Source organism: Mandrillus leucophaeus, unplaced genomic scaffold (genome assembly GCF_000951045.1).
Source record: "Mandrillus leucophaeus isolate KB7577 unplaced genomic scaffold, Mleu.le_1.0 Scaffold157, whole genome shotgun sequence".
NCBI classification, from domain to species: domain Eukaryota; kingdom Metazoa; phylum Chordata; class Mammalia; order Primates; family Cercopithecidae; genus Mandrillus; species Mandrillus leucophaeus.
Window position 1 is genome coordinate 81,470 of NW_012101554.1, and position 20,648 is coordinate 102,117.

The window sequence follows — 20,648 nt, forward strand, 5'->3', positions numbered from 1 at the left end:
TTCTTAACTGACATACCATGGTAGTTTAAGATGACAACATTCCTACAAACAGCGTGGGGTATATGGGAACGCTACTGATTTTTCTGTAAATCTAAACTTTAAAAAAAAAGCTGTCTTTGAAAAAAATCACCTATAATCCTACCAGAGATAACTATTGGCATTGAGTGAAAATCCACATTGACCTATATTTTGAAATGTACTCTTGTTTATGAAACAATTTTTAATTTCACTAGTCTGTTAGAGCCAACTGAAAAGGTAGTCTTAAGTTTTTGTTGTTTTTACTGTGGGCTAGAGAGATGTCTTAGCTGTATATTCAAGGATCATGTGTGTATTAGAAAATTTTGCAGGAATTAATTTATGTGCTACAAAGTTTCATTAGAGACTTTACAGTTTTTCTGATGATCTAGTACTCCTCTATGGACTTACTTTTCTGTTCATGCTTCCCCACCCCCTACCTTAAGGTATTTTTCTAGAATTAGTTTGCAATTATTATTACCAGCTTCCCTACTTGCGTATACGTCTTCTGAAAACCACCCTGCTTTTTCCTTTATAGTAGAACAGCAGCTCAGTTACAGAAACATGCTGTAATTAAGGTATATATAGCTTCCTTTTATGATATAGGCTTGTATTAATTGCTACTTGTAATGTTTCCCATTTTGGAGCCACTATGCATTACCATTGTTAATACTGCTGTGATACACTTGTAGAAATCAAAGCCATCAGATCATATTGAATTAGTGATATCTGACACTTTTGCTCCTCGGAATCCTATAATTACTAAATTTCTGTTGTTCCTAGCAGGAAAGCATCATACTCCTTCAGTTTTTGATAAAAATAAACAGCTCAATCATACCTATCTTGCACAAAAACTGTTTAACTGGCCTAATTTAATTACCAAACAGGTTGCAACTGGTCTATCTCAGCCTTTTAAGTTAAAAAACATCATTATTAGGGGATAATATAGTACTGCTTTTAATTTTTAATGCATATATGTTACAGATTTGGTTCTCCAAGAAACACTGAGATGCAGTCTAGCAGAGGGTCTATGAAGGCGCACCCTTTGATCAACACCTGAGAAAGGAAACGAGACCGAGCTGAGGGAGAAGTCGAGCTGCAACGCAGATCCAAAGACAGGGACCATAAACCCCACAGGGAGTTGTGGTGGGCCCATCAGAGTTGCCCACCACTCATGTGCTGAAGTGGCCAGGGCTTTCTATTCTCACCTCCAACAGTCATTGGATTTGGGCCCCTTCAGGAGGCATGGCTTTGAGCAAGGCCACCGTAGCTGAGGCAATCCTTCCAGAAGCTGACCATTGAAAGCTCCTGGCATGCTTGATGCTAGGGCAACAAGCTTCCTTAGGGAGTCTGGATGGCGCATTTCCATGACCACTACAATGTCTATTTTTCACAATAGAGATCAACTTCAAAACAGGAAGAGAATGTATCTTATTGGAAGTCACTTAGAACCAGCACTTAATGAAATAAAGATGGCATTTTTACCTGACCTGAGGTAAATTTTTTATTTTAATAACCATAAAACTGATTTTTCACCTTCATGAAGTCATTGTCTTACAGGAGACTCGGATTCAAATCATGACTCTTTCCCTCAGTAGCCAGGCCACCTACTCTGTACCTGTAAAATGCGGTACTTCTAAAGCATCCACTGCATCCATTCATTCACATGGTCCACTGAGTGATGGTCTGTCCTCCCCTTAAGCACAAACTGGCCCTAAGGGATGGGTCTTTTCTTCACGCAAAAGGTGAGCAATGCCCCCAGCCTTTCATTCTAGAAAGTGATGAGGCGATGATTTTGTATCCACAAAATGCATTATCAAAGCTCACCACTTTGGTGTTCATTTACTAAAGTTAGCAGAGATCTAGAATTTGAAAATAGTTTAGCAATGAGAAATAACTCCACTTAGCAAATTCAATTAATGAAACTAGTTCATAGTTTTAAATAATTTTTTAATTTATATGAAATAAAGACAACCCACATAGTAGACTTACAAATATTCTATTTCAAATTATATTCAAGACTGACTATCTTTCAAACCATATTCATGAGTCTGATGATATGTGCTTTGGCAGTTTTCAAGAAATATCAATCAAACCATAATTAAATTTCAACGTATAGGCTAAACATCCACTGAGCACCTCCTTTTGCAGTCAGCATTGGACTAAGTGCTTAAGGACAAGTAGTCTGATGCAATAAATTAAGAAATACATATTTAAGACTTATTATTCACAGAATTCTTGGCATAGTTATTTAAGTTCCTCCTGTTGAGAAACTTGAGGTTTGTGTTTTCCTTTCAGTCCCAAAAGCTCCGTTTTGAGTTCTCCAGGCTTTGGTGGAATTTCAGGTATTGTCTGCAAAAAAAATAAAACAAAAAACACAAATGTCTAACCCTTAATAAGGCTGCAATTCAATGTAACCTGAAAGACTTTAAAGAGTAAAAAATAACAAAAAGTTCCCCTACTTGCTACTCAATGATAGATCTTTATTATGAGAAGCTCTGGTTGATCTAAGTCCCTCTCTAACCCTGTGTTTATGAGTCTATCATCCTGGCAAGGTCTTCGGTATTACGTACTGCAGGACTCACAGAGGATAGCTGGCATCGCAATCAATGGACAGGTTCACAGCTTTGAATAAAACTCTCCACATTTGGAAATTCACTCCTGCACCATCTACTGACTCTCTACCATGTGCATGGCATAGAAAATAAGTGTTAGGAATTGATTTATTAATTCAAAAATATTAAGTGCCTATTATATGCAAAGCATAAAGCAGTATGCAAAAAAATACAAAATCCTTGCATTCAAGGAAGGTATTCACAGAGTTGTGCATCTATCACCACAATACATTTTAGAACATTTTCATTACCCCAAAAAGAAACCCCATACTTATTAGCAGCCACTTTAATTTCCATACAACCCTCCCCCACATATCCATAGACAACTATTAGTCTTCTTTTTGTCTATATAGATTTGCCTATTCTGGATATTTTCTATAAATTGAATCATATTATATGTGGTCCTCTGTGTTCTTTCATGTAGCATAATGTTTTCAAGGTTCATCAATGTTGTAGCTTGTATCAGTATTTCATTTTTTATTACTCAATAATGCTCCATTGTATGGATATACCATCTATCCATCAGCTAAAAGGCATTTGGATTTTCCACCGCTTGGATATTATGAATAATACTGCTCTGAATATTCATATACAAGTTTTTGTGTGGATATGTGTTTTCACATCTATTGGGCATAAACCTAAAAGTGGAATTGCTGGGTCATATGGAAACTCTAATGTTTAACTGCTTGAGGAACTACCAGGCTTTTCTGAAGCCACTGCACCATTTTATATTCCCATCAACAACGCGTGAGGCTTTCAATTTCTCCACATCCTTGACAACACTTGTTACTATCTGTTTTACTATAGCCATTGTAGTGGATATGAGGTGGTATTTCATTGTGGTTTTGATTTGCCTTTCTCTGGTGGCTAATAGTGCTGAGCATCTTTCTGTGTACTTACTGGTGTTCAGAAGATGACTTCTGAACAAAGACATGAAACAGGATGAGGGAGTCAGCCATGCAGTTACCTAGGAGCATTTCAGGCAGATGGAACCACAGGTGCAGAGGACCTAAGGCAGGAGTGTGGCTTCATGTTCAAGGAGAAGCAAGATTGTCAGTATAGCTGGCACAAAGTATTCACGGGGAGGTTAAGGGGAGAAAAGGGCAGAGGAAAAAGGGAGTGGGGAGATAAAGTCTCCAGTGTTTTTCACGCTGAAATGGGAAGACACTGGAGAGTTCTGAGAAGAGTGGCATGTCTTCACTCAAGTGTACAGAGATGACAATGGTAGCTTTGCTGAGAACAGACCACAGGAGAGCAAGAGTGGAAGGCAGAAGACAGGTCAGGAAGCTATTACAACAACAGGTGAAAGTAACTGACAGTGGATTGAATTGGGTAGTAGCAACAGAGGTGGTGAGAAGCAGGCAGCATCTGGATGTACTTTTCAGGTTAACCCAATGGGATCTACTGATATGTACAGTATGAGAGAAGAATTAAAGACAACTCCTAGCTTTCAACCTGAACTACAACAGAGTCATCCCCTTTGCTATTCAGATGATCTGAGATGGACAACTAAAACAAAGCACCTGTAGCAGTTCTCCCCAACACAGCACCAAAGCACAAGTCTGGGCAGTCATCATGGTCTCCTCTGTTCGACTCTGCCCAGACCTTCCAGTTCTCAGACTAAAGGACTTGTGATCCGGCTTTGTTACAAAGAACAAAGTGGTTAACAATAGTGACAGTAATTGCTGGAGCAATACCAAAAGACATAGGTAAAGAACATATAAATGTTAATGAAGCACACTGCTTCCGACACACAGCCAGCCACCTGGGCCTTCAAGTTCCTACAGAGATACCTCATTGCCAATGTCACCAACCAATCAAACTGAGGTGGCCTTAGACCCTTCAATATGGCCCTTCTAAAGACCGTGGCTTCATTCTATCTACTCCCAAGGTACAGGTAGCTGCTGTAACAACCCTTGCACATTCCCAATTATAATGAAATGGGTGAATCAAAGGTCAATTTCCCAAGGGCAAATCCCAGGCATTCCTTCTTTTGCAAGGCCTGCCTGATGTCTATTCCTGCACAAGCTATACACTAAACTGCATTACTGTGGAAGGTTCTTGTCACTTTGTCTCCACTAGGTATCCCTGATGCTCAATAGAACCCTTTTTAAAAGAAAAGCACTCTGAAGTTGTAAGAAAGAGCTCTTGCAGCACTGTTTGTACAAAAACTACGTACTACCTAAATGTCAATAAGGGATTGATCAAATAAATGTCATAGTTATATTATGAAATACTATGCAATAGTTAAAAAGATTTAATATACACAAACATCTATTTATGTAGATGATAACCAAAACAAGGAAGCTGCAGAGAAATGTGTACATGAACTCCTATTCACATGAAGGAAAAACACTCCACAAACTGTGTGTGTGTGAGTCCACGCATGCACAGGTGCATTCGTCCATTTTGCATTGCCCGAGGCTGGGTAATTTATAAAGAAAAAAGGTTTATTTGACTTGTGGTTCTGCAGGCTGTACAAGCATGGCACCAGCATTGGTCCAGCTTCTGGTGAGGCCTCAGAAAGCTTTAACTCATGGCAGAAGGCAAAGTGGGAGCAGGTGTAACACATGGCAAGAGAGGGAGTGAGAGAGCAAGCTAGGCTCTTTTAAACAACCAGCTCTCGTGAACTAATAAAGTGAGAACTCACTCATCACCACAGGGAGGGCACCAAGCCATTCATGACGGATTCGTTCCCATGACCCAAACGCCTCCCACCAGGCCCTACTTCCAACATTGGGGATCGCATTTTGGCGTGCAGTTTGGAAGGGACAAATATCCAACCCATATCAGTGGACATTCAACACCAGTGAGAAGAGGCGAAGGATATTCACCAAACAAGACACAGTAGTTACGTGTGGGGAGCAGACAGGAGAAAGCAGGTTATAAGAGGGGGGATTTTCACTTTTTACTCTACATACTTGAATTCAGTTTGAATGTTTTACAAGAGTACTGGATTATTTTATGAACAGGAGCGAAAAAGAGACATACAAAACAGAAAGCTTGGGTTTCAGATCCTTCAATCACCTCATTAAGCTATGTGACTTTGAGAAATCAACTTCACTCTTCTCAATCTGTTTCTCATGTGAAAACAGGAATTACACCTTCAAAATTGTAGTGACAATTAACTCATGTTAAAAATACAAATGGGCCAGGCACGGTGGCTCACGCCTGTAACCCCAGCACTTTGGGAGGCAGAGGCAGGTGGATCACTTGAGGCCAGGAGTTCAAGACCAGCCTGGCCAACACAGTGAAACACCATCTCTACTAAAAAATAGAAAAAATTAGCTACACATGGTGGTGTACGCCTGTAATCCTAGCTACTCAGGAGGCTGAGGCATGAGATTTGCTTGAACCCAGAAGGCAGAGGTTGCAGTGAAATCAGATCACACCACTGCACTCCAGCCTGGGTGACAGAGTGAGACTCCAACTCAAAAAATAAAAATACAACATAAGTGCAAATACAAATGGAGCCAGGCACACTGGCTCACACCTGTAATCCCAGCACTTTCAGAGGCCAAGGTGGGAGGACTTCTTGAAGCCAGGAGTTGGAGATCAGCCTGAGCAACATTTTGAGACCTTGTCTCTACAAAAAATTTAAAAATTAGCCAGGTGTGATGGTGCAAACTTGTCATCCCAGCTACTTAGGAGGCTGAGGCAGGAGGATTGATTGAGCCCAGAAATGTGAGGCTGTGGTGAGCTCTGATTGCACCACTGCACTCCAACCTGGGCAACAGAATGAGACCTGTCTCTAATTTTTTAAAAATTATTTTTCATAAAAATTTCTTTAAAAAGAAGAAATTCTCTGTGATGATTGATTCTCTGTAAGTGTTACCTGTCCAGGCAGAGTCCAAACAGAAATGACTGCTTCCAATACTGTGCTCCAAACCACTATTCACACCTATAGCATAACAGCACATTCTTATAATCATCTGCGCCATACTTTCTCATCTCCACCTCCCCAAGACTACAATTCCTGAAAAGAACCTTCAATTTCAGTTCCTAATTTAATGAATGCTTATTAAAATTAATTTAAATTTCTCCCTCCTTTGAATACCTATATTCACTCATCCTTCATTCGACAAAAACTTATTGAGTGTCTGCTACATTCCAAGCAGTTGAGATACAAGAATGAACCAGACAGACACAGTCTGGAGCTTACATTCTACTGAAGCAAACTGACAAAGAACAAATGAATAGACAAAGAACTGCAGACAAGTGCTCTATGGAAACAAAGGATGAGACGGAATCGCAGAGGAGGAATTCTTTGGGAGCTAGCCCAAGGACCCTCATTGCTGGAGGAGAGACTTGAGCTAAGGCTTGAAGTTCTGAAGAAGGAAACCAAGCCAAGTTGTTGGGGGGTGGGGGGAGGAGGACATGCCAAGGATAAGAAAAAGAATGGCCCCGAAATGGGGACAGGTTTGATGAATTGGAGAAACAGCAAGAAAGCAGGTGTGAATGTTAACAGGGGAAAGAACTGGTAAAATGGTGGCAGATGGGCCACAGGTAGGCAGCGGCCAGACTGTAAGACCTCACAGGCCATGCATTGCCCTAGATGCAATGGGATGCCATCCAAAGGTTTTGGGCCCAGAGCAAATGTGATCCTAATTTCGTTTAAGATCACTTTTGCTGCCACAGGGAGAATGGAGTGGTCCAGGAGCATCTGCATTGCTATAAGGGAATGCTTAAGGCTGGGTAATTAACAAAGAAATGAGGTACATTTGGCTCAAAAATAAAACATGAGCCCTCCCGCACTCACCAGCTCCGGTCGGTAGTATCTGTGCACCACTTCTGCCCCTGCGCACATGGCCAGGAGACTGGCTGTCAACATTTTCAGGTAGGTGGACATGGGCACGCCCGCGGGCATGGTCGGCAGGCTGGACGGGGAAGGAAGGGGCAGTGTCAGAAGTTCCGGCTCACAACTACACCGCGCCAGGGCTGAGGCGCTCCAGCCAGCGCTGGACACGAGACACACGGCGGCGGAGGTGCGGGAAGTGCGCGGTCAGGGCACCTGGGTTCTCGCCCAATGCCACGCCTCGGTTTCCTCCTATATGAGCTGAGGGCAAGGAGAAGACGAACGCCCTCCAGGCCGAGGCCCAGTCCCATCGTTTATCAATGGCCTGCGGCATTAAAGCGAGCTCTTGATCAGCAAGCGGAAGGCCGACACCAGGTGGTTTCCCCGCGCCCCTTCTACCTCTAGAACTGTGGACTTCACTCCCCTCTGCCCCTATACATGCGCCCTAGAAGAGACTGTACCGCGAACTGCAGGGATGCTGGGCAACCGGTGTAAGGGCAGACGAAGCAGACGGCAAGCGTGCCGGACCCAAAGTACAGTGACTGGGGATCGCACCGGACAGGAAAGCAAGAGCGCTGCCGGCGCAGGTACGTGACGCAGGCGGAAGTGGGACTCTGGGAGAAAGACACTTTTTTTTTTTTTTTTTTTTTTTTTTAACCAATTCCTGCATGTTCTCCGTGCCTGGATTCCAGCGCCTCCATCACTCTCCCTATAGTTAAATTTTCCTGGCAGATGTGGAGTCTAAGGCCAGGCCGTGGACTATTATTACATCATTTGTACTTTCGTGCACACAAAGGAAATCGCACGCCTTTACCACTTTTTAGGAGGGGTGGAGTCACACATTGAGTATTTGCGTGCTTTTACGGGAGGTCACCCTCCTGTGACCTCTTGTGAGTTAAGTTAAAGGCACTCACTGTCCCTGTGTTTGGCGTCTTTTGATACCCGAAATAGAGCAACATGCAGACAGCTGTGGCCTTATGACCTGGTGCTACTGGGAAACGGGAAATCTGAAATGGACATAATATAATCCAGGCATTTTTCGATTGTTTTGATTATGGGTTGATTTTTAAGTAAAAGGTTAGTGCAAGGGCCGGGGACGGTGGCTTACGCCTGTAATCCCAGCACTTTGGGAGGCCAAGGCGGGCGGATCACTTGAGGCCCTAAGTTTGAGAACAGCCTGGCCAACATGGCAAGACCCCATGTCTACTAAAATATATATATATATTAATATATATATGTATATATACACACACAAAAATTAGCTGGGCGTGGTAGCAGGCGCCTATGATCCCAGCTACTCGGGAGACTGAGGCAGGGGAATCGCTGGAACCCAGGAGGTGGAGGTTGCAGTGAGCTGAGATCGCGCCACTGCACTCCAGCCTGGGCAACAGAGCAAGACTCCGTCTCAAAAAAAAAAAAAAAAAAGTTAGTGCAAGGCTAAATTCTGAAGGATTAATGTTGTATGTATGACAAATCACAATACTCATATTTTTAAAGAGTTTTATAGAGGTATATTTGACATACGATAAACTGCACATATTTAAAGTATACAATATGATGTTTGACATATGTGAGACCATTACCATAATCAAGATAATGAACATACCCAAACCCTCAGATGTTTCTTAGTGCTTCTTTCTACTTCCTCCCTCCTCCACGGCCTTATTTCCCTGGGTAATCACAGATCTGTTTTCTGTCACTATAAGTTAGTTTGCATTTTCTGGAATGTTACATAAATAGAATTATACAGTATGTACTATTTTTTGTGTTGCTTATTTCTTGCAGCTCAGTTTTTTGAGATTCATCCACGTTGCATGTCTTAGTAATTCACTCCTTTTTATTGCTAGGTGGGTTTAGACTATAATTGGTTTATCTATTCAATTATTGGTAAACATTTTGGTTGTTTCTAGTTGTTGGTGTGTAAATAAATAAAATTTAAAAGATGTTGGAACCTTAAAAAAAATACTGTTAAGCCTTGAGAGAGATGTGACTAATCTGAGTACATATGGTTACAACTTCTGTTCTCAGATTATATATTAACTCACATTCTTTTCTTGTTCTATACAATGACTAGAGAAAAATGACAGTGACAAAAACCTCCTGCCTTCTTAATGACCCTTGTTATGATTAATTTACCCTTTATTGTCCTGCTTTGCTGAGACCAGATAACAGAAAACCCATGAGTATTACACCCTCTGTAAAAAATGTTAAATGCACCCTTTCCCAAAAAGAAACACTGCGTATAACCAACCAAATTTCTGTAACTTTGTGCCAATCTTGTATGAAAAGTGTTGAAATCCTGCTAAAAACTCCTGTCTCTGCCTATACAAATGAAATCTTAACTTTCTTACTTCAGAACGCTGACTCCATTCCTTTGGAGTTGGTGTTTCCAGGTGGTCCATTCTTACTCTTTGTGCTTGAATAAACCCTCTTTAGGTTAGATTTTGACCCTTTTGGTTATTTTAGGTTGACACTGCTTGTATATGAGGAAGACTGGTATAGAAGTCTTTCTGATAACACAGGCTTCCATTTTTATTAGGTACATCTCTAGGAGAATTACTAGAGCATATGGAAGGTATATATTTAACTTTTTAAGAAATTTCCAGGCCAGGTGCGATGGCTCACGCCTAAAATCCTAGCATTTTGGGAGGCCGAGGAGGGAGAACTGTCTGAGCTCAGGAGTTTGAGACCAGCCTGGGCAACACGGTAAAACCCCGTCTCTACTAAAATACAAAAATTGGCCAGGTGTGGTGGTGTGCGCCTGTAGTCCCAGCTACTCAGGAGCCTGAGGCAGGAGAATTGCTTGAACCCAGGAGGTGGAGGTTGCAGTGAGCTGACATAGTGCCACTGTACTCCAGCCTAGACAACAGAGCAAGAGTCCGTCTCAAAAAAAAAAAAAATTAATTAAAAAAAAAAAGAAATTGCCAAATGAATTTCCAAAGCAGCTATACAAATTTATTATTTATTTTTATTTTTTATTTTATTTATTTTTTTGAGACAGAGTCTTGCTCTGTCACCAGGCTGGAGTGCAGTGGCATGAACTTGGCTCACTGCACCCTCCGCCTTCCTAGTTCCAGTGATTCTTTTGCCTCCGCCTCCCAAGTAGCTGAGATTACAGGCACATGCCACCATGCCCAGCTAAATTATTTTTAGTAGAGACGGGGTTTCACCATGTTGTCCAGGTTGGTCTTGAACTCCTGACCTCAGGTGATGCGCCTGCCTCGGCCTCCCAAAGTGCTGGGATTACAAGAATGAGCCACCATGCCCGGCTATTTATTAATTAATTAATTAATTCATTCATTCATTCTCAAACAGTCTTGCTCTGTTGCCCAGGATAGAGTGCAGTGGCATGATCTTGGCTCCTGAGTTCAAGCGATTCTCCTGCATCAGCCTCCTGAGTATCTGGGATTACAGGCAGGTGCCACCATACCTTGCTAATTTGTATAATTTTTAGTAGAGACGGGGTTTCACCACGCAGGCCAGGGTGGTCTCAGAACTCCTGACCTCATGTGATCCACCCACCTAGGCTTCCCAAAGTACTGAGATTACAGGCATGAGCCATCACACCTGGCCGAGCTGTACAATTTTACATTCCCATCAGCAGTGTATGAGACATATGAGACATCCCCATCCAGTTCCTTCAAATCCTCTCCAACATTTGCTCTGGTCAGTCTTTTCTATTTTAGCTATTCTAATATGTGGGTAATGGTTTCTCATTTTGGTTTTAATTTACATTTCCCTCATGACTAATGATTCAGATATTTTCATATGCAAAAAAAAAAAAAAAAACATAAAAATCCTTGGACACCTACCCCACACCATATTAAAAATTTTAAATGGATCACAGACATTCATGTGTTGATAGTCATATGCTGCATAACAACATTTCAGTCAATGGACCACATACATAACCGATGGCCCCATAAAATTACAATGAACCTGAAAAAATCCTATAGCCTAATGACATCATAACTGTCAAACACCATGTGTTCATGGTGACACTGGTGTAAACACACCATGCTGCCAGTCATCTAAAAGTATACCACATACAATTACGTACACTACATAATACTTGATAATAAATCTTGTTACTGATATATCGATTTACTATACTTCTATGCTTATCTTACAGTGTACTCTTTTTATTCTTTTAAAAAAAAAAAAGTTAACTGTAAAACAGCCTCAGCCGGATCCTTCAGAAGGTACTCCAGAAAGCACCGTTATCAGAGGAGAGGACGACTCCTTGTGTACTGCCCTTGAAGACCTTCCAGTGGGACATGATGTGGAGGTGGAAGACAGTGATATTGACGATCTTGACCCTGTGTAGGCCTAGGCTAATGTGTGTGTTTGTGTCTTAGTTTTTCACAAAATTTTTAAAAGTAAAAAAAATAAAAATAAAAACAGAAAAAAGGCTTATAGAATAAGGACATAAGAAATGTTTTATAGCTGTACAATGTGTGTTTTAAGCTAAGTGTTATTATAAAAAGGTCAAAAAGTTTAAAAAATTATAAAGTTTATAAAGTTACAGAAAGCTAAGGTTAACATATTATTGAAGAAAATTACTTTTTTATAAACTTAGTGTAACCTAGGTGTACAGCGTTTATAAAGTCTACAGTAGTGTACAGTAATGTCCTAGACCTTCGCATTCACTCACTGACTCACCCAGAGCAACAAGGAGTCCTGCAAGCTCTACTCATGGTAAGTGCCTGCTACATTTTTTATCTTTAACACTGTTTGGTTTGGTTTGTTGTTGTTGTTGTTGAGACAGAGTCTTGCTCTGTCGCCCAGGCTGGAGTGCAGTGGTTCAATCTCGGCTCACTGCAACCTCTGCTTGCCAGGTTCAAGCGATTCTCCTGCCTCAGCCTCCCAAGTAGCTGGGACTACAGGCGCCCGCCACTGCACCCAGCTAAGTTTTCTTTGTATTTTAGTAAAGATGGGGTTTCACCATGTTGCCCAGAGTGGTCTTCAACTCCTGAGCTCAGGTGATCCACATGCATCGGCCTCCCAAAGTGCTGGGATTACAGGTGTGAGCCACCATGCCGGGCCTAATACTGTATTTTTACTGTACCTTTTCTAAGTTTAGATACATACTTACTATTGCATTACAATTGCCTACAGTATTCACTATAGTAACATGCTGAACAGGTTTGTAGCCTAGGAACCACAGGCCATACAATATAGCCTAGGTATATAGTAGGCTGCACCATCTAGATTTGTGGAAGTACACTCTATAATATTTTTACAATGACAAAATCACCTAGTGACATTTCTCAGAATATATCCTATTGTTAAATGACAAATGACCCTATTTTCTTGTGCTTCTATTTTCTTTGGTGATTCATCTGCTCAAATCTTTTGCCCATTTTTAAAACTGAGTTGTTTTCTTATGGGTTTTGAGTGTTCTTTTATATGTTCTGGACACAAGCCCTTCATCAGATATGATCTGCAAATATTTTCTCCCAGTTTATTGCTTTTTATTAATTTTTGAGAGAAGTGTTTAATTTTAATGAAGTACAATTTATCAATTTTCCCTTTTGTATTATATTTAAAAAATATAACCCGGGGTCATAAATATTGTCTTCTATATTTTCTTCTAGAAGTTTTTCAGCTTTGGGTTTTACATTTAAGTCCATGATCCATTTTGGTTTTTTGTATGGTGTGAGGTATAGGTGAGGCAGGAGGCGGCACTTGACTCCCAAGGTGGAGCTTGGATACAGGACCAGATTGAGGAGCAGCTAAAATAGGGAAGACGTGGAAACTCTTCTCCATAAAACACACCAACTAATGTGCCATGTCAGTTTAGTTTTGTCATGGCAACACCCAGACGCTACCACTCCTTTCCATGGTAAAGACTCAAAAGTTCCCTCCCTTTTTCTAGAAATTTCTGCATACTCAGCCCCTTGATTTGCATATAATTAGAAGTGGGTATAAATATGACTGAGAACAGGCTCTGAGCTGCTACTCTGAGCACACTGTCTATGGGGCAGCCTTGCTCTGCAGGAGCAGTCTTGGAGTTGTAACACTGCTGCCTCAATAAAACTGTTTTCTTCTATCATCAGCTCACTCTTGCATTATTTATTTCCCGGGTGACACTCCTGGGCTAAGGGCTTGCCTGCCCTGCATCATGGGTACAACTTTGTTTTGTTTTTGCATATAGATATCTGAACTGCATTTGAAGCTTAGTTGAAATCAGTTCACTTGTCCATGTATGTATGTGTCTATTTCTGGACTTTATTCTGTTTCTGTTGCACTGATATATTTATCTTTCTTGATGCCAATACTACACTGTCTTTTTTTTTTTTTTTTTTTTTTTTTTTTGTGAGACAAGGAATCATTCTGTTGCCCAGGCTGGAGTGCAGTAGCATGATCTCGGCTCACTGCAACCTCCACCTCCCGGGGTTCAAGCTATTCTCCCATCCCAGCCTCCTGAGTAGCTGGGACTACAGGCATGTGCCACCATGTCTGGCTAATTTTTGTATTTTTTAGCAGAGACAGGGTTTCACCATGTTGGCCAGCCTGTTGTCAAACTTCTGGCCTTGGGTGATCCGCCTGCCTCAGCCTCCCAAAGTGCTGGGGTTACAAGGCATGAGCCACTGCACCCGGCCAACACTGTCTTGATTACTGTAGCCTTATAATAATTCTTAAGTCAGGCAGTATTAGCTCTCCCAGCTTTGGTTATTCTAGATCTTTGCATTTCCATATAAATTTAGAATCATTTTGTCAATTTCTACCCAAAAATGCTTACCTGGATGATGGTTAGCATTATATTGAATCTTTAAACATCTTCACAATATTTGGTCTTCTGATCCATGAATACAACATATCCATGTACTTATTTAGTTCTTACCCAATTTCTATCAGCAATGCTTTTCACTTTTTATGATACAAGTCTTGCATATCTTTTGTCAGCTCTATCCTCAAATATTTCATCTTTTTGATGCTATTGTGAATGGTATTTTGTCTAATTGTTTGTTGTTAGTACATAAACTACAATTGATCTTCCTACACTGATATTTTATCTTGCAACCTTGCGAATCTCACTTATTAGTTGTACCAGGTTTTTTGTAGGTTCCACAGGATTTTCTACATAAACCAGCACTTGAGCAATGAATAAAGATGGGCTTTTTTTTTTTTAATAGCTGTCATTTATCAATCTTGAGGAAGTTCACAAGGAAGTTCCCAGTTCTGTTTCTACATTACTAATTTTTTTTTTGAGACGGAGTCTCGCTCTGTCACCCAGGCTGGAGTGCAGTGGTGCAATCTCGGCTCACTCCAACCTCCGCCTCCCAGATTCGCACCATTCTCCGGCCTCAGCCTCCCGAGTAGCTGGAACTACAGGTGCCCGCCACCACACCCAGCTAATTTTTTTTTGTATTTTTAGTCGAGATGGGATTTCACCGTGTTAGCCAAGATGGCCTCGACCTCCTGACCTCATGATCTGCCCGCCTCAGCCTCCCTAAGTGCTGGGATCACAAGCATGAGCCACCGTGCCCGGCCTGCTAAAAGTTTTCATTACAAATGAATGTTGGATTTTGTCAAATGCTTAAACCGCATCTATGAAGATAATCACACTTTTTAAAAAATGTGTTAATGTGATGAATTATACAGACTGATTTTCAAATGTTGAACCAATTTTGTATTACTCAGATGAACTCTACCTGGTTAATTTTGTTTTTTATATATTATTGGAATATATATATATATATATATATATATATATATATATATATATACTTGGATTCAATTTGATAAATTTTGTTCGGAATTATATTCATGATAGTATTAGCCTGTTGCTTCTTTTCTTGCCACATTTTTCTACTTTTGGTAATGAGGTAATGTTGCCCTTATAGAATGAGTTGGAAAATGTTCCTTTTTCTTCAATATTCTGGAAGATCTTGACAGGATTGGTTTTATTTCTTCCTTAATTGTCTGCTATAATTCACTGGTGAACCCAGTTGGGCCTGGCGTTTTTGTTGTAGGAAGGTTTTTGTTTTTTTGTTTTTTTGTTTTTCTTGAGACGGAGTCTCGCTCTGTTGCCCAGGCTGGAGTGCAGTGGCCGGATCTCAGCTCACTTGCAAGCTCTGCCTCCTGGGTTTACGCCATTCTCCTGCCTCAGCCCCCCGAGTAGCTGGGACTACAGGCGCCTGCCACCTCGCCCGGCTAGTTTTTTTTTTTTGTATTTTTTAGTAGAGACGGGGTTTCACCGTGTTAGCCAGGATGGTCTCGATCTCCTGACCTTGTGATCCGCCCGTCTCGGCCTCCCAAAGTGCTGGGATTACAGGCTTGAGCCACCGCGCCCGGCAGGAAGGTTTTTAATTACAAATTTGTGTTACTCCATTCTTGCATTGCTACAAATATCTGAGGCGGGGCAATTTATAAAGAAAAGAGGTTTACTTGGCTCACAGTTCTGCAGGCTCTACAGGAAGCATGGTGCCAGAATCTGCTCCTGGTGAGGGCCTCAGGAAGCTTCTAGCCACAGCAGGTGAAGGGGGAACAGGCATGTCACAAGGCGAGAATGGAAGCAAGAGAGAGTGGGGAGGTGCCACACACTTTTTTTTTTTTTTTTTTTTAGACGGAGTCTTGCTCTGTCGCCCAGGCTAGAGTGCAGTGGTGCAATCTCACTGCAACCACCACCCCCCAGGTTCAAGCAATTCTCCTGCCTCAGCCTCCCGAGTAGCTGGGATTACAGGCGCACGCCACCACACCCGGCTAATTTTGTATTTTTACATTTATTTATTTATTTATTTGATGCTGCATGACACCACACCCAGCTAATTTTGTATTTTTACATTTATTTATGTATTTATTGACGAGATGGAGTCTCACTCTGTCACCCATGCTGGAGTACAGTGGTACGATGTTGGCTCACTGCAACCTCCAGCTCCCGGGTGGGATCAAGCAATTCCCTGCCTCAGCCTCCTGAGTAGCTGGGATTACAGGCATCTGCCACCATGCCTGGCTAATTTTTGTATTTTTAGTAGAGACGAGGTTTCACCATCTTGGCCAGGCTGGTCTTGAACTCCTGACCTCGTGATCCACCCGCTTTGGCCTCCCAAAGTGCTGGGATCACAGGCGTGGGCCACTGCGGCCAGCAATTTTGTATTTTTAGTAGAGATGGGGTTTCGCCATGTTGGCCAGGCTGGTCTCGAACTCCTGACCTCAGGTGATCTACCTGCCTTGGCCTCCCAAAGTGCTGGGATTACAGGCATGAGCCACCATGCCTGGCATGCCACACACTTTTAAACAACCCGATCTAGTGTGAACTCAGAGAACTCTCTCATCCCCAAAGGGAGGGTGCTAAGCCATTCACAAAAAATCGGCCCCTATGATCCAAACACTTCCCACTAGGCCCCACCTCCAACACTGGGTATTACAATTCAACATGACACTTGGAAGGGATGACCATCGAAACTATAACAAAATTGAATTTCTTTAGTAAATATGGGGTTATGTAGGTTATCTATTCTTAAGTGAACTTTGATAGTTTGTATCTTAGGGAATTCATCCACTTTATCAAAGTTGCTCAAGTTATAAAATATAATTGCCAAAATATTCCTATGATCCTTTTAATATACATAGAATCTGTAATTATGTAACTTCTTTCATTTTCATATTATTGTGTCTCTTTTTTCTATTAAGCCTGACTAGAGGTTTATCAATTTTATTGATCTTCTCAACATACAAGCTTTGGTGGCACTGATTTTTCTCTTGTTTTGTTTTCTATTTCATTGTTTTTTTTTTGTTTGTTTGTTTGTTTGTTTCTGAGACGGAGTTTCACTCTTGTTGCCCAGGCTAGAGTGCAAGGCGCAATCTCAGCTCACTTCTACCTCCACCTCCGGGGTTCAAGCAATTCTCCTGCCTCAGCCTCCTGAGTAACTGGGATTACAGGCATGCGCCACCACACCAGGCTAATTTTGTATTTTTTTAGTAGAGACAGGGTTTCTCTATGTTGGTCAGGCTGGTCTCGAACTCCCGACCTCAGGTGATCCACCCACCTCGGCCTCCCAATATTTCATTGTTTTACACTAAATATTCATCATTTCCTTTCTTTTGCTTATGTGGAGTTTCAGTTACTCTTCATTCTCTAATTCTTAAGGTGGAAGCTGAGGTAATTGATTTGAAAGCTTTCTTGTTTTATTTGGCACTTAGTGCTATCAATGTTCGGTGACTCTTTAGGCTTTGAATATCCTTCTGCCTAAAGTCTTTCTGCCTCCTCAGACTCTGCCGAGGCTGCCAAAGAGCCCTGAGAGGGTGGACTCTGGTGCCACACTGCCCTGGCAATAATAATCTTGACTCTGCCACTTAATAGCTGTGTGACCTTGCTCAAGTTACTTAACCTCTCTGTATGTCAGTTTCTTTGCCTGTAAAATGTAGATAATAACAATAACTGCCTATTAATTTTAGGAGTCCAGTTGGCTGGGCAATTATGCTTAGATGTGTGGTCAAACATTTTGGTTTCTGTGAGAGTGTTTTTGGATGAGATTTAACATTTAAGTGGGTAGACTTTAAGTAAAGCTGATTGCCTTCCAAAATGTGGGTGGGCCTCATCCAATCAGTTGAAGGTGTAAATAAAACAAAAAACTGACCTCCCCAGGGCAAGCCGGAATTCTCCAGCAGACAGCTTTTGGACTTGAACTATATACAATGCACTGAATGTTTATGTCCCATCCCCCCACTACCAAATTCCTATGTTGAAACCTAATCACCAACATGATGCTATTAGGTGAAGTCTTTGGGAGGTGGTTGGGTCAGAAGGACACAGCTCTCGTGAATGTGATTAGTGCCCTTATAAAAGAGGCCCAGAGAACTGCCTCTCCCCTTCCACCACGTGAAGACACAGCTAGAAGGTACCATCTATCAACCAGCAAGTGGGTCCTCTCACCAGACACTGAATCTTCAGGCACCCCGATCGTGAACTTCCCAGCCTCCAGAACTCTAAGAAATAAATGTGCGTTGTCTATAAAGCCACCCAGTTTTTGGTATTTTGTTATAGCAGCCCAAACAAAGACGCAACCTTGACTCACATTTAATCCTAAGGATTAAATGAATTAATATAGACAAAGTACTTGCAGCAGTCCATGGCACATATTAAACAGTCAATAAATGTTAACAGCTATAATGACCACCATCATCATCATCATCATTATTCTGAATATAACTGCTGTCTTTAGCACCAATTCTTGTACTGGTCTCAAAAGCCCTCATATGCAGTAAGGACACTGGTACCCACTTATGGATGAAAATCTACTATTGGACAAATCCTACCCAGTAGCAAGCCTTGTTGACAGTAAGATGTAACTAACTGGCACAACATTAGCTACTAGAGAAGTAAGCTCACTAGGTTCCAGAAAGGGAGAGGAGGCATTACGAAGAGGAGAAAGGGAAACAAGCTGAAGTGACTTGGCTTGTCTTTTGCAGTTCTATCATTTGTCCTATCATACTAAGTCTCTCCTGAAGTAGAGGCACAAATGGCAAAGATAAGAGAGTAACACATCTCCCAGGCTTCCCCAGCTCTGGTGGGCCATGCTCACAAGCAGAAAAAGTTTGTCTTCCAGACTCAGACGCAGGATGTTGAGAGAGAGAGAGACACTGATGGGACAAAAGCCAGTTTGCTGCAAGTGCTTCACCATTTTCAGGTTCAGTGTCCTCACCGACAACTCTTCCCATAAGCTTTCTTTTTTTTTTTCTTCTTTTTTTTTTTTTTTGAGATGGAGTCTCACTCTGTAGCCCAAGCTGGAGTGCAGTGGTTCGATCTCGGCTCACTGCAACCTCTGCCTCCCGGGTTCAAGCGATTCTCCCACCTCAGCCTCCCGAGTAGCTGGGACTACAGGTGGGAGACATGGGGTTTCGACATGTTGGCCAGGTGGGTCTCGAACTCCTGACCTCAGGTGATCCACCCGCCTCAGCCTCCCAAGGTGCTGGGATTACAGGCATGAGCCACCACGCCCGGCCTCCTCCCATAAACTTTCTTTTGCCATGCAAGATTGAGCAGAGGACCCTGGTCTCTTGAGGTTCTGAGTGGAGTTGGCAGGACCCAGAAGCACAGCACCCCACAGTGAGGGAAGCCCTTGCTGCCCAAGGTAATTCCCCAAGTGCAGACATCCTGAGAAAAGTTTGCTCTCTTCACACACACTTTCAGTCACCAGAATTCTCTCCCTGAAATAACTGAGACAAGCCACCTGATGTAAGACTTTTCTAGACGACGGTCCTGAGCCATTGGCAAAATCAGAGAGGATGGGCTTTTTTTCATTCATTCAACATATATTCATTGAATATTTACCATGTGCCAGGTTCTGAGTAGTATCTACTAATGGACAGGGTATTCATAAAAGTTCTGTACGTATTAAAAGTTTCACTTAAACTTTAAATAATTGATATACTACAAATTAGTCTTTCTTTATTTACTCACGAGAGCCTTTTCCTGGATCCTAGAATGAAGAAAATTCATGGAGCACAGAGCCACAGTCATCTCCCAGCTCACAGGTCACGTGAGTGAGAAATAAACTTCTGTGGCTGTAAACCACCGAAGGTTTGGAGTTACCTGTTACTATATGCATGAACTCAGGAAACCTAACAAATACAGCAGTCACGTTTTTTATCATCCTGCAAACTAGAAAAACCCAAAAGCCTATTCCATTAAGAGTTCCTTAATAAAGTACAAACACCAGTGACAGAAATGGAGAACTAATGAAACAAGCCAGCTGTAAGAACCACTGGGACATAAAAGAGAGGTTAGTTTGTAAGATTACGAACCACTGAGATGTAAAAGTGGGGTTAGTCTGTAAGGTTATGGGAGGTGATGCACGAATGGGATCTAGTCTCGTAGACGTCAAAGGTTAATATTCTCACATATCCAAAGTAAAGCAGAGAGCGGTTTATGTAGAGCTTTACATTCACCCTCATTTCACAGATAAGAAAACTGAGGCCCAAGATGGCACAGTGGCCTCGACGACCAGGTTTTCCACTTTCAAAGTCTCTCCCTCACATCTCATTACCTGACAATGCAACAGTCTTTAATCGGCGCGAATTTCGGGGTGGAAAGGACTAGATAATGCTGATAAGCGTCATCATCCCATATACACAGCACCCAAAGGTCAGCACCCTATAGCCCACGCGTCCACCAGTCCCCGAAAATACTGGGGACAAAAGCTGACGTCAGCGGAGGGCACCTAGTCCCAGTCTTCTGGTCCTCCACCCTTCCCGAAAAGCCAAGCGGCGGAGCT

General features: G+C 41.9%; 1 protein-coding gene across 6 annotated transcripts; it reads right to left on the minus strand.

The window, feature by feature from the left end:
* Nucleotides 1-956: 956 nt before the first annotated feature.
* Nucleotides 957-20,610, minus strand: LOC105536202 (chromosome unknown open reading frame, human C12orf73). Of its 6 annotated transcripts, XR_001005556.1 has the most exons (5): nucleotides 7,825-7,928; nucleotides 7,390-7,507; nucleotides 7,255-7,259; nucleotides 4,154-4,270; nucleotides 1,504-2,367 (listed from the first exon to the last, which is right to left on the minus strand). XR_001005556.1 is itself a non-coding variant. In XM_011975487.1 (3 exons), the coding sequence occupies exons 2-3, from the start codon at nucleotides 7,495-7,497 to the stop codon at nucleotides 2,263-2,265; spliced, it is 213 nt and encodes a 70-aa protein (XP_011830877.1). In that variant the 5' UTR covers nucleotides 7,498-7,507; nucleotides 20,421-20,525; the 3' UTR covers nucleotides 1,504-2,262. The 6 variants fall into 6 exon arrangements, 3 of the variants coding, with proteins under 3 accessions (XP_011830877.1, XP_011830876.1, XP_011830875.1); XR_001005557.1 differs by lacking the exons at nucleotides 7,390-7,507; nucleotides 7,825-7,928 and adding an exon at nucleotides 20,421-20,610 and having other exon boundaries at nucleotides 957-2,367; XR_001005555.1 differs by having other exon boundaries at nucleotides 7,390-7,894.
* Nucleotides 20,611-20,648: the final 38 nt, after the last annotated feature.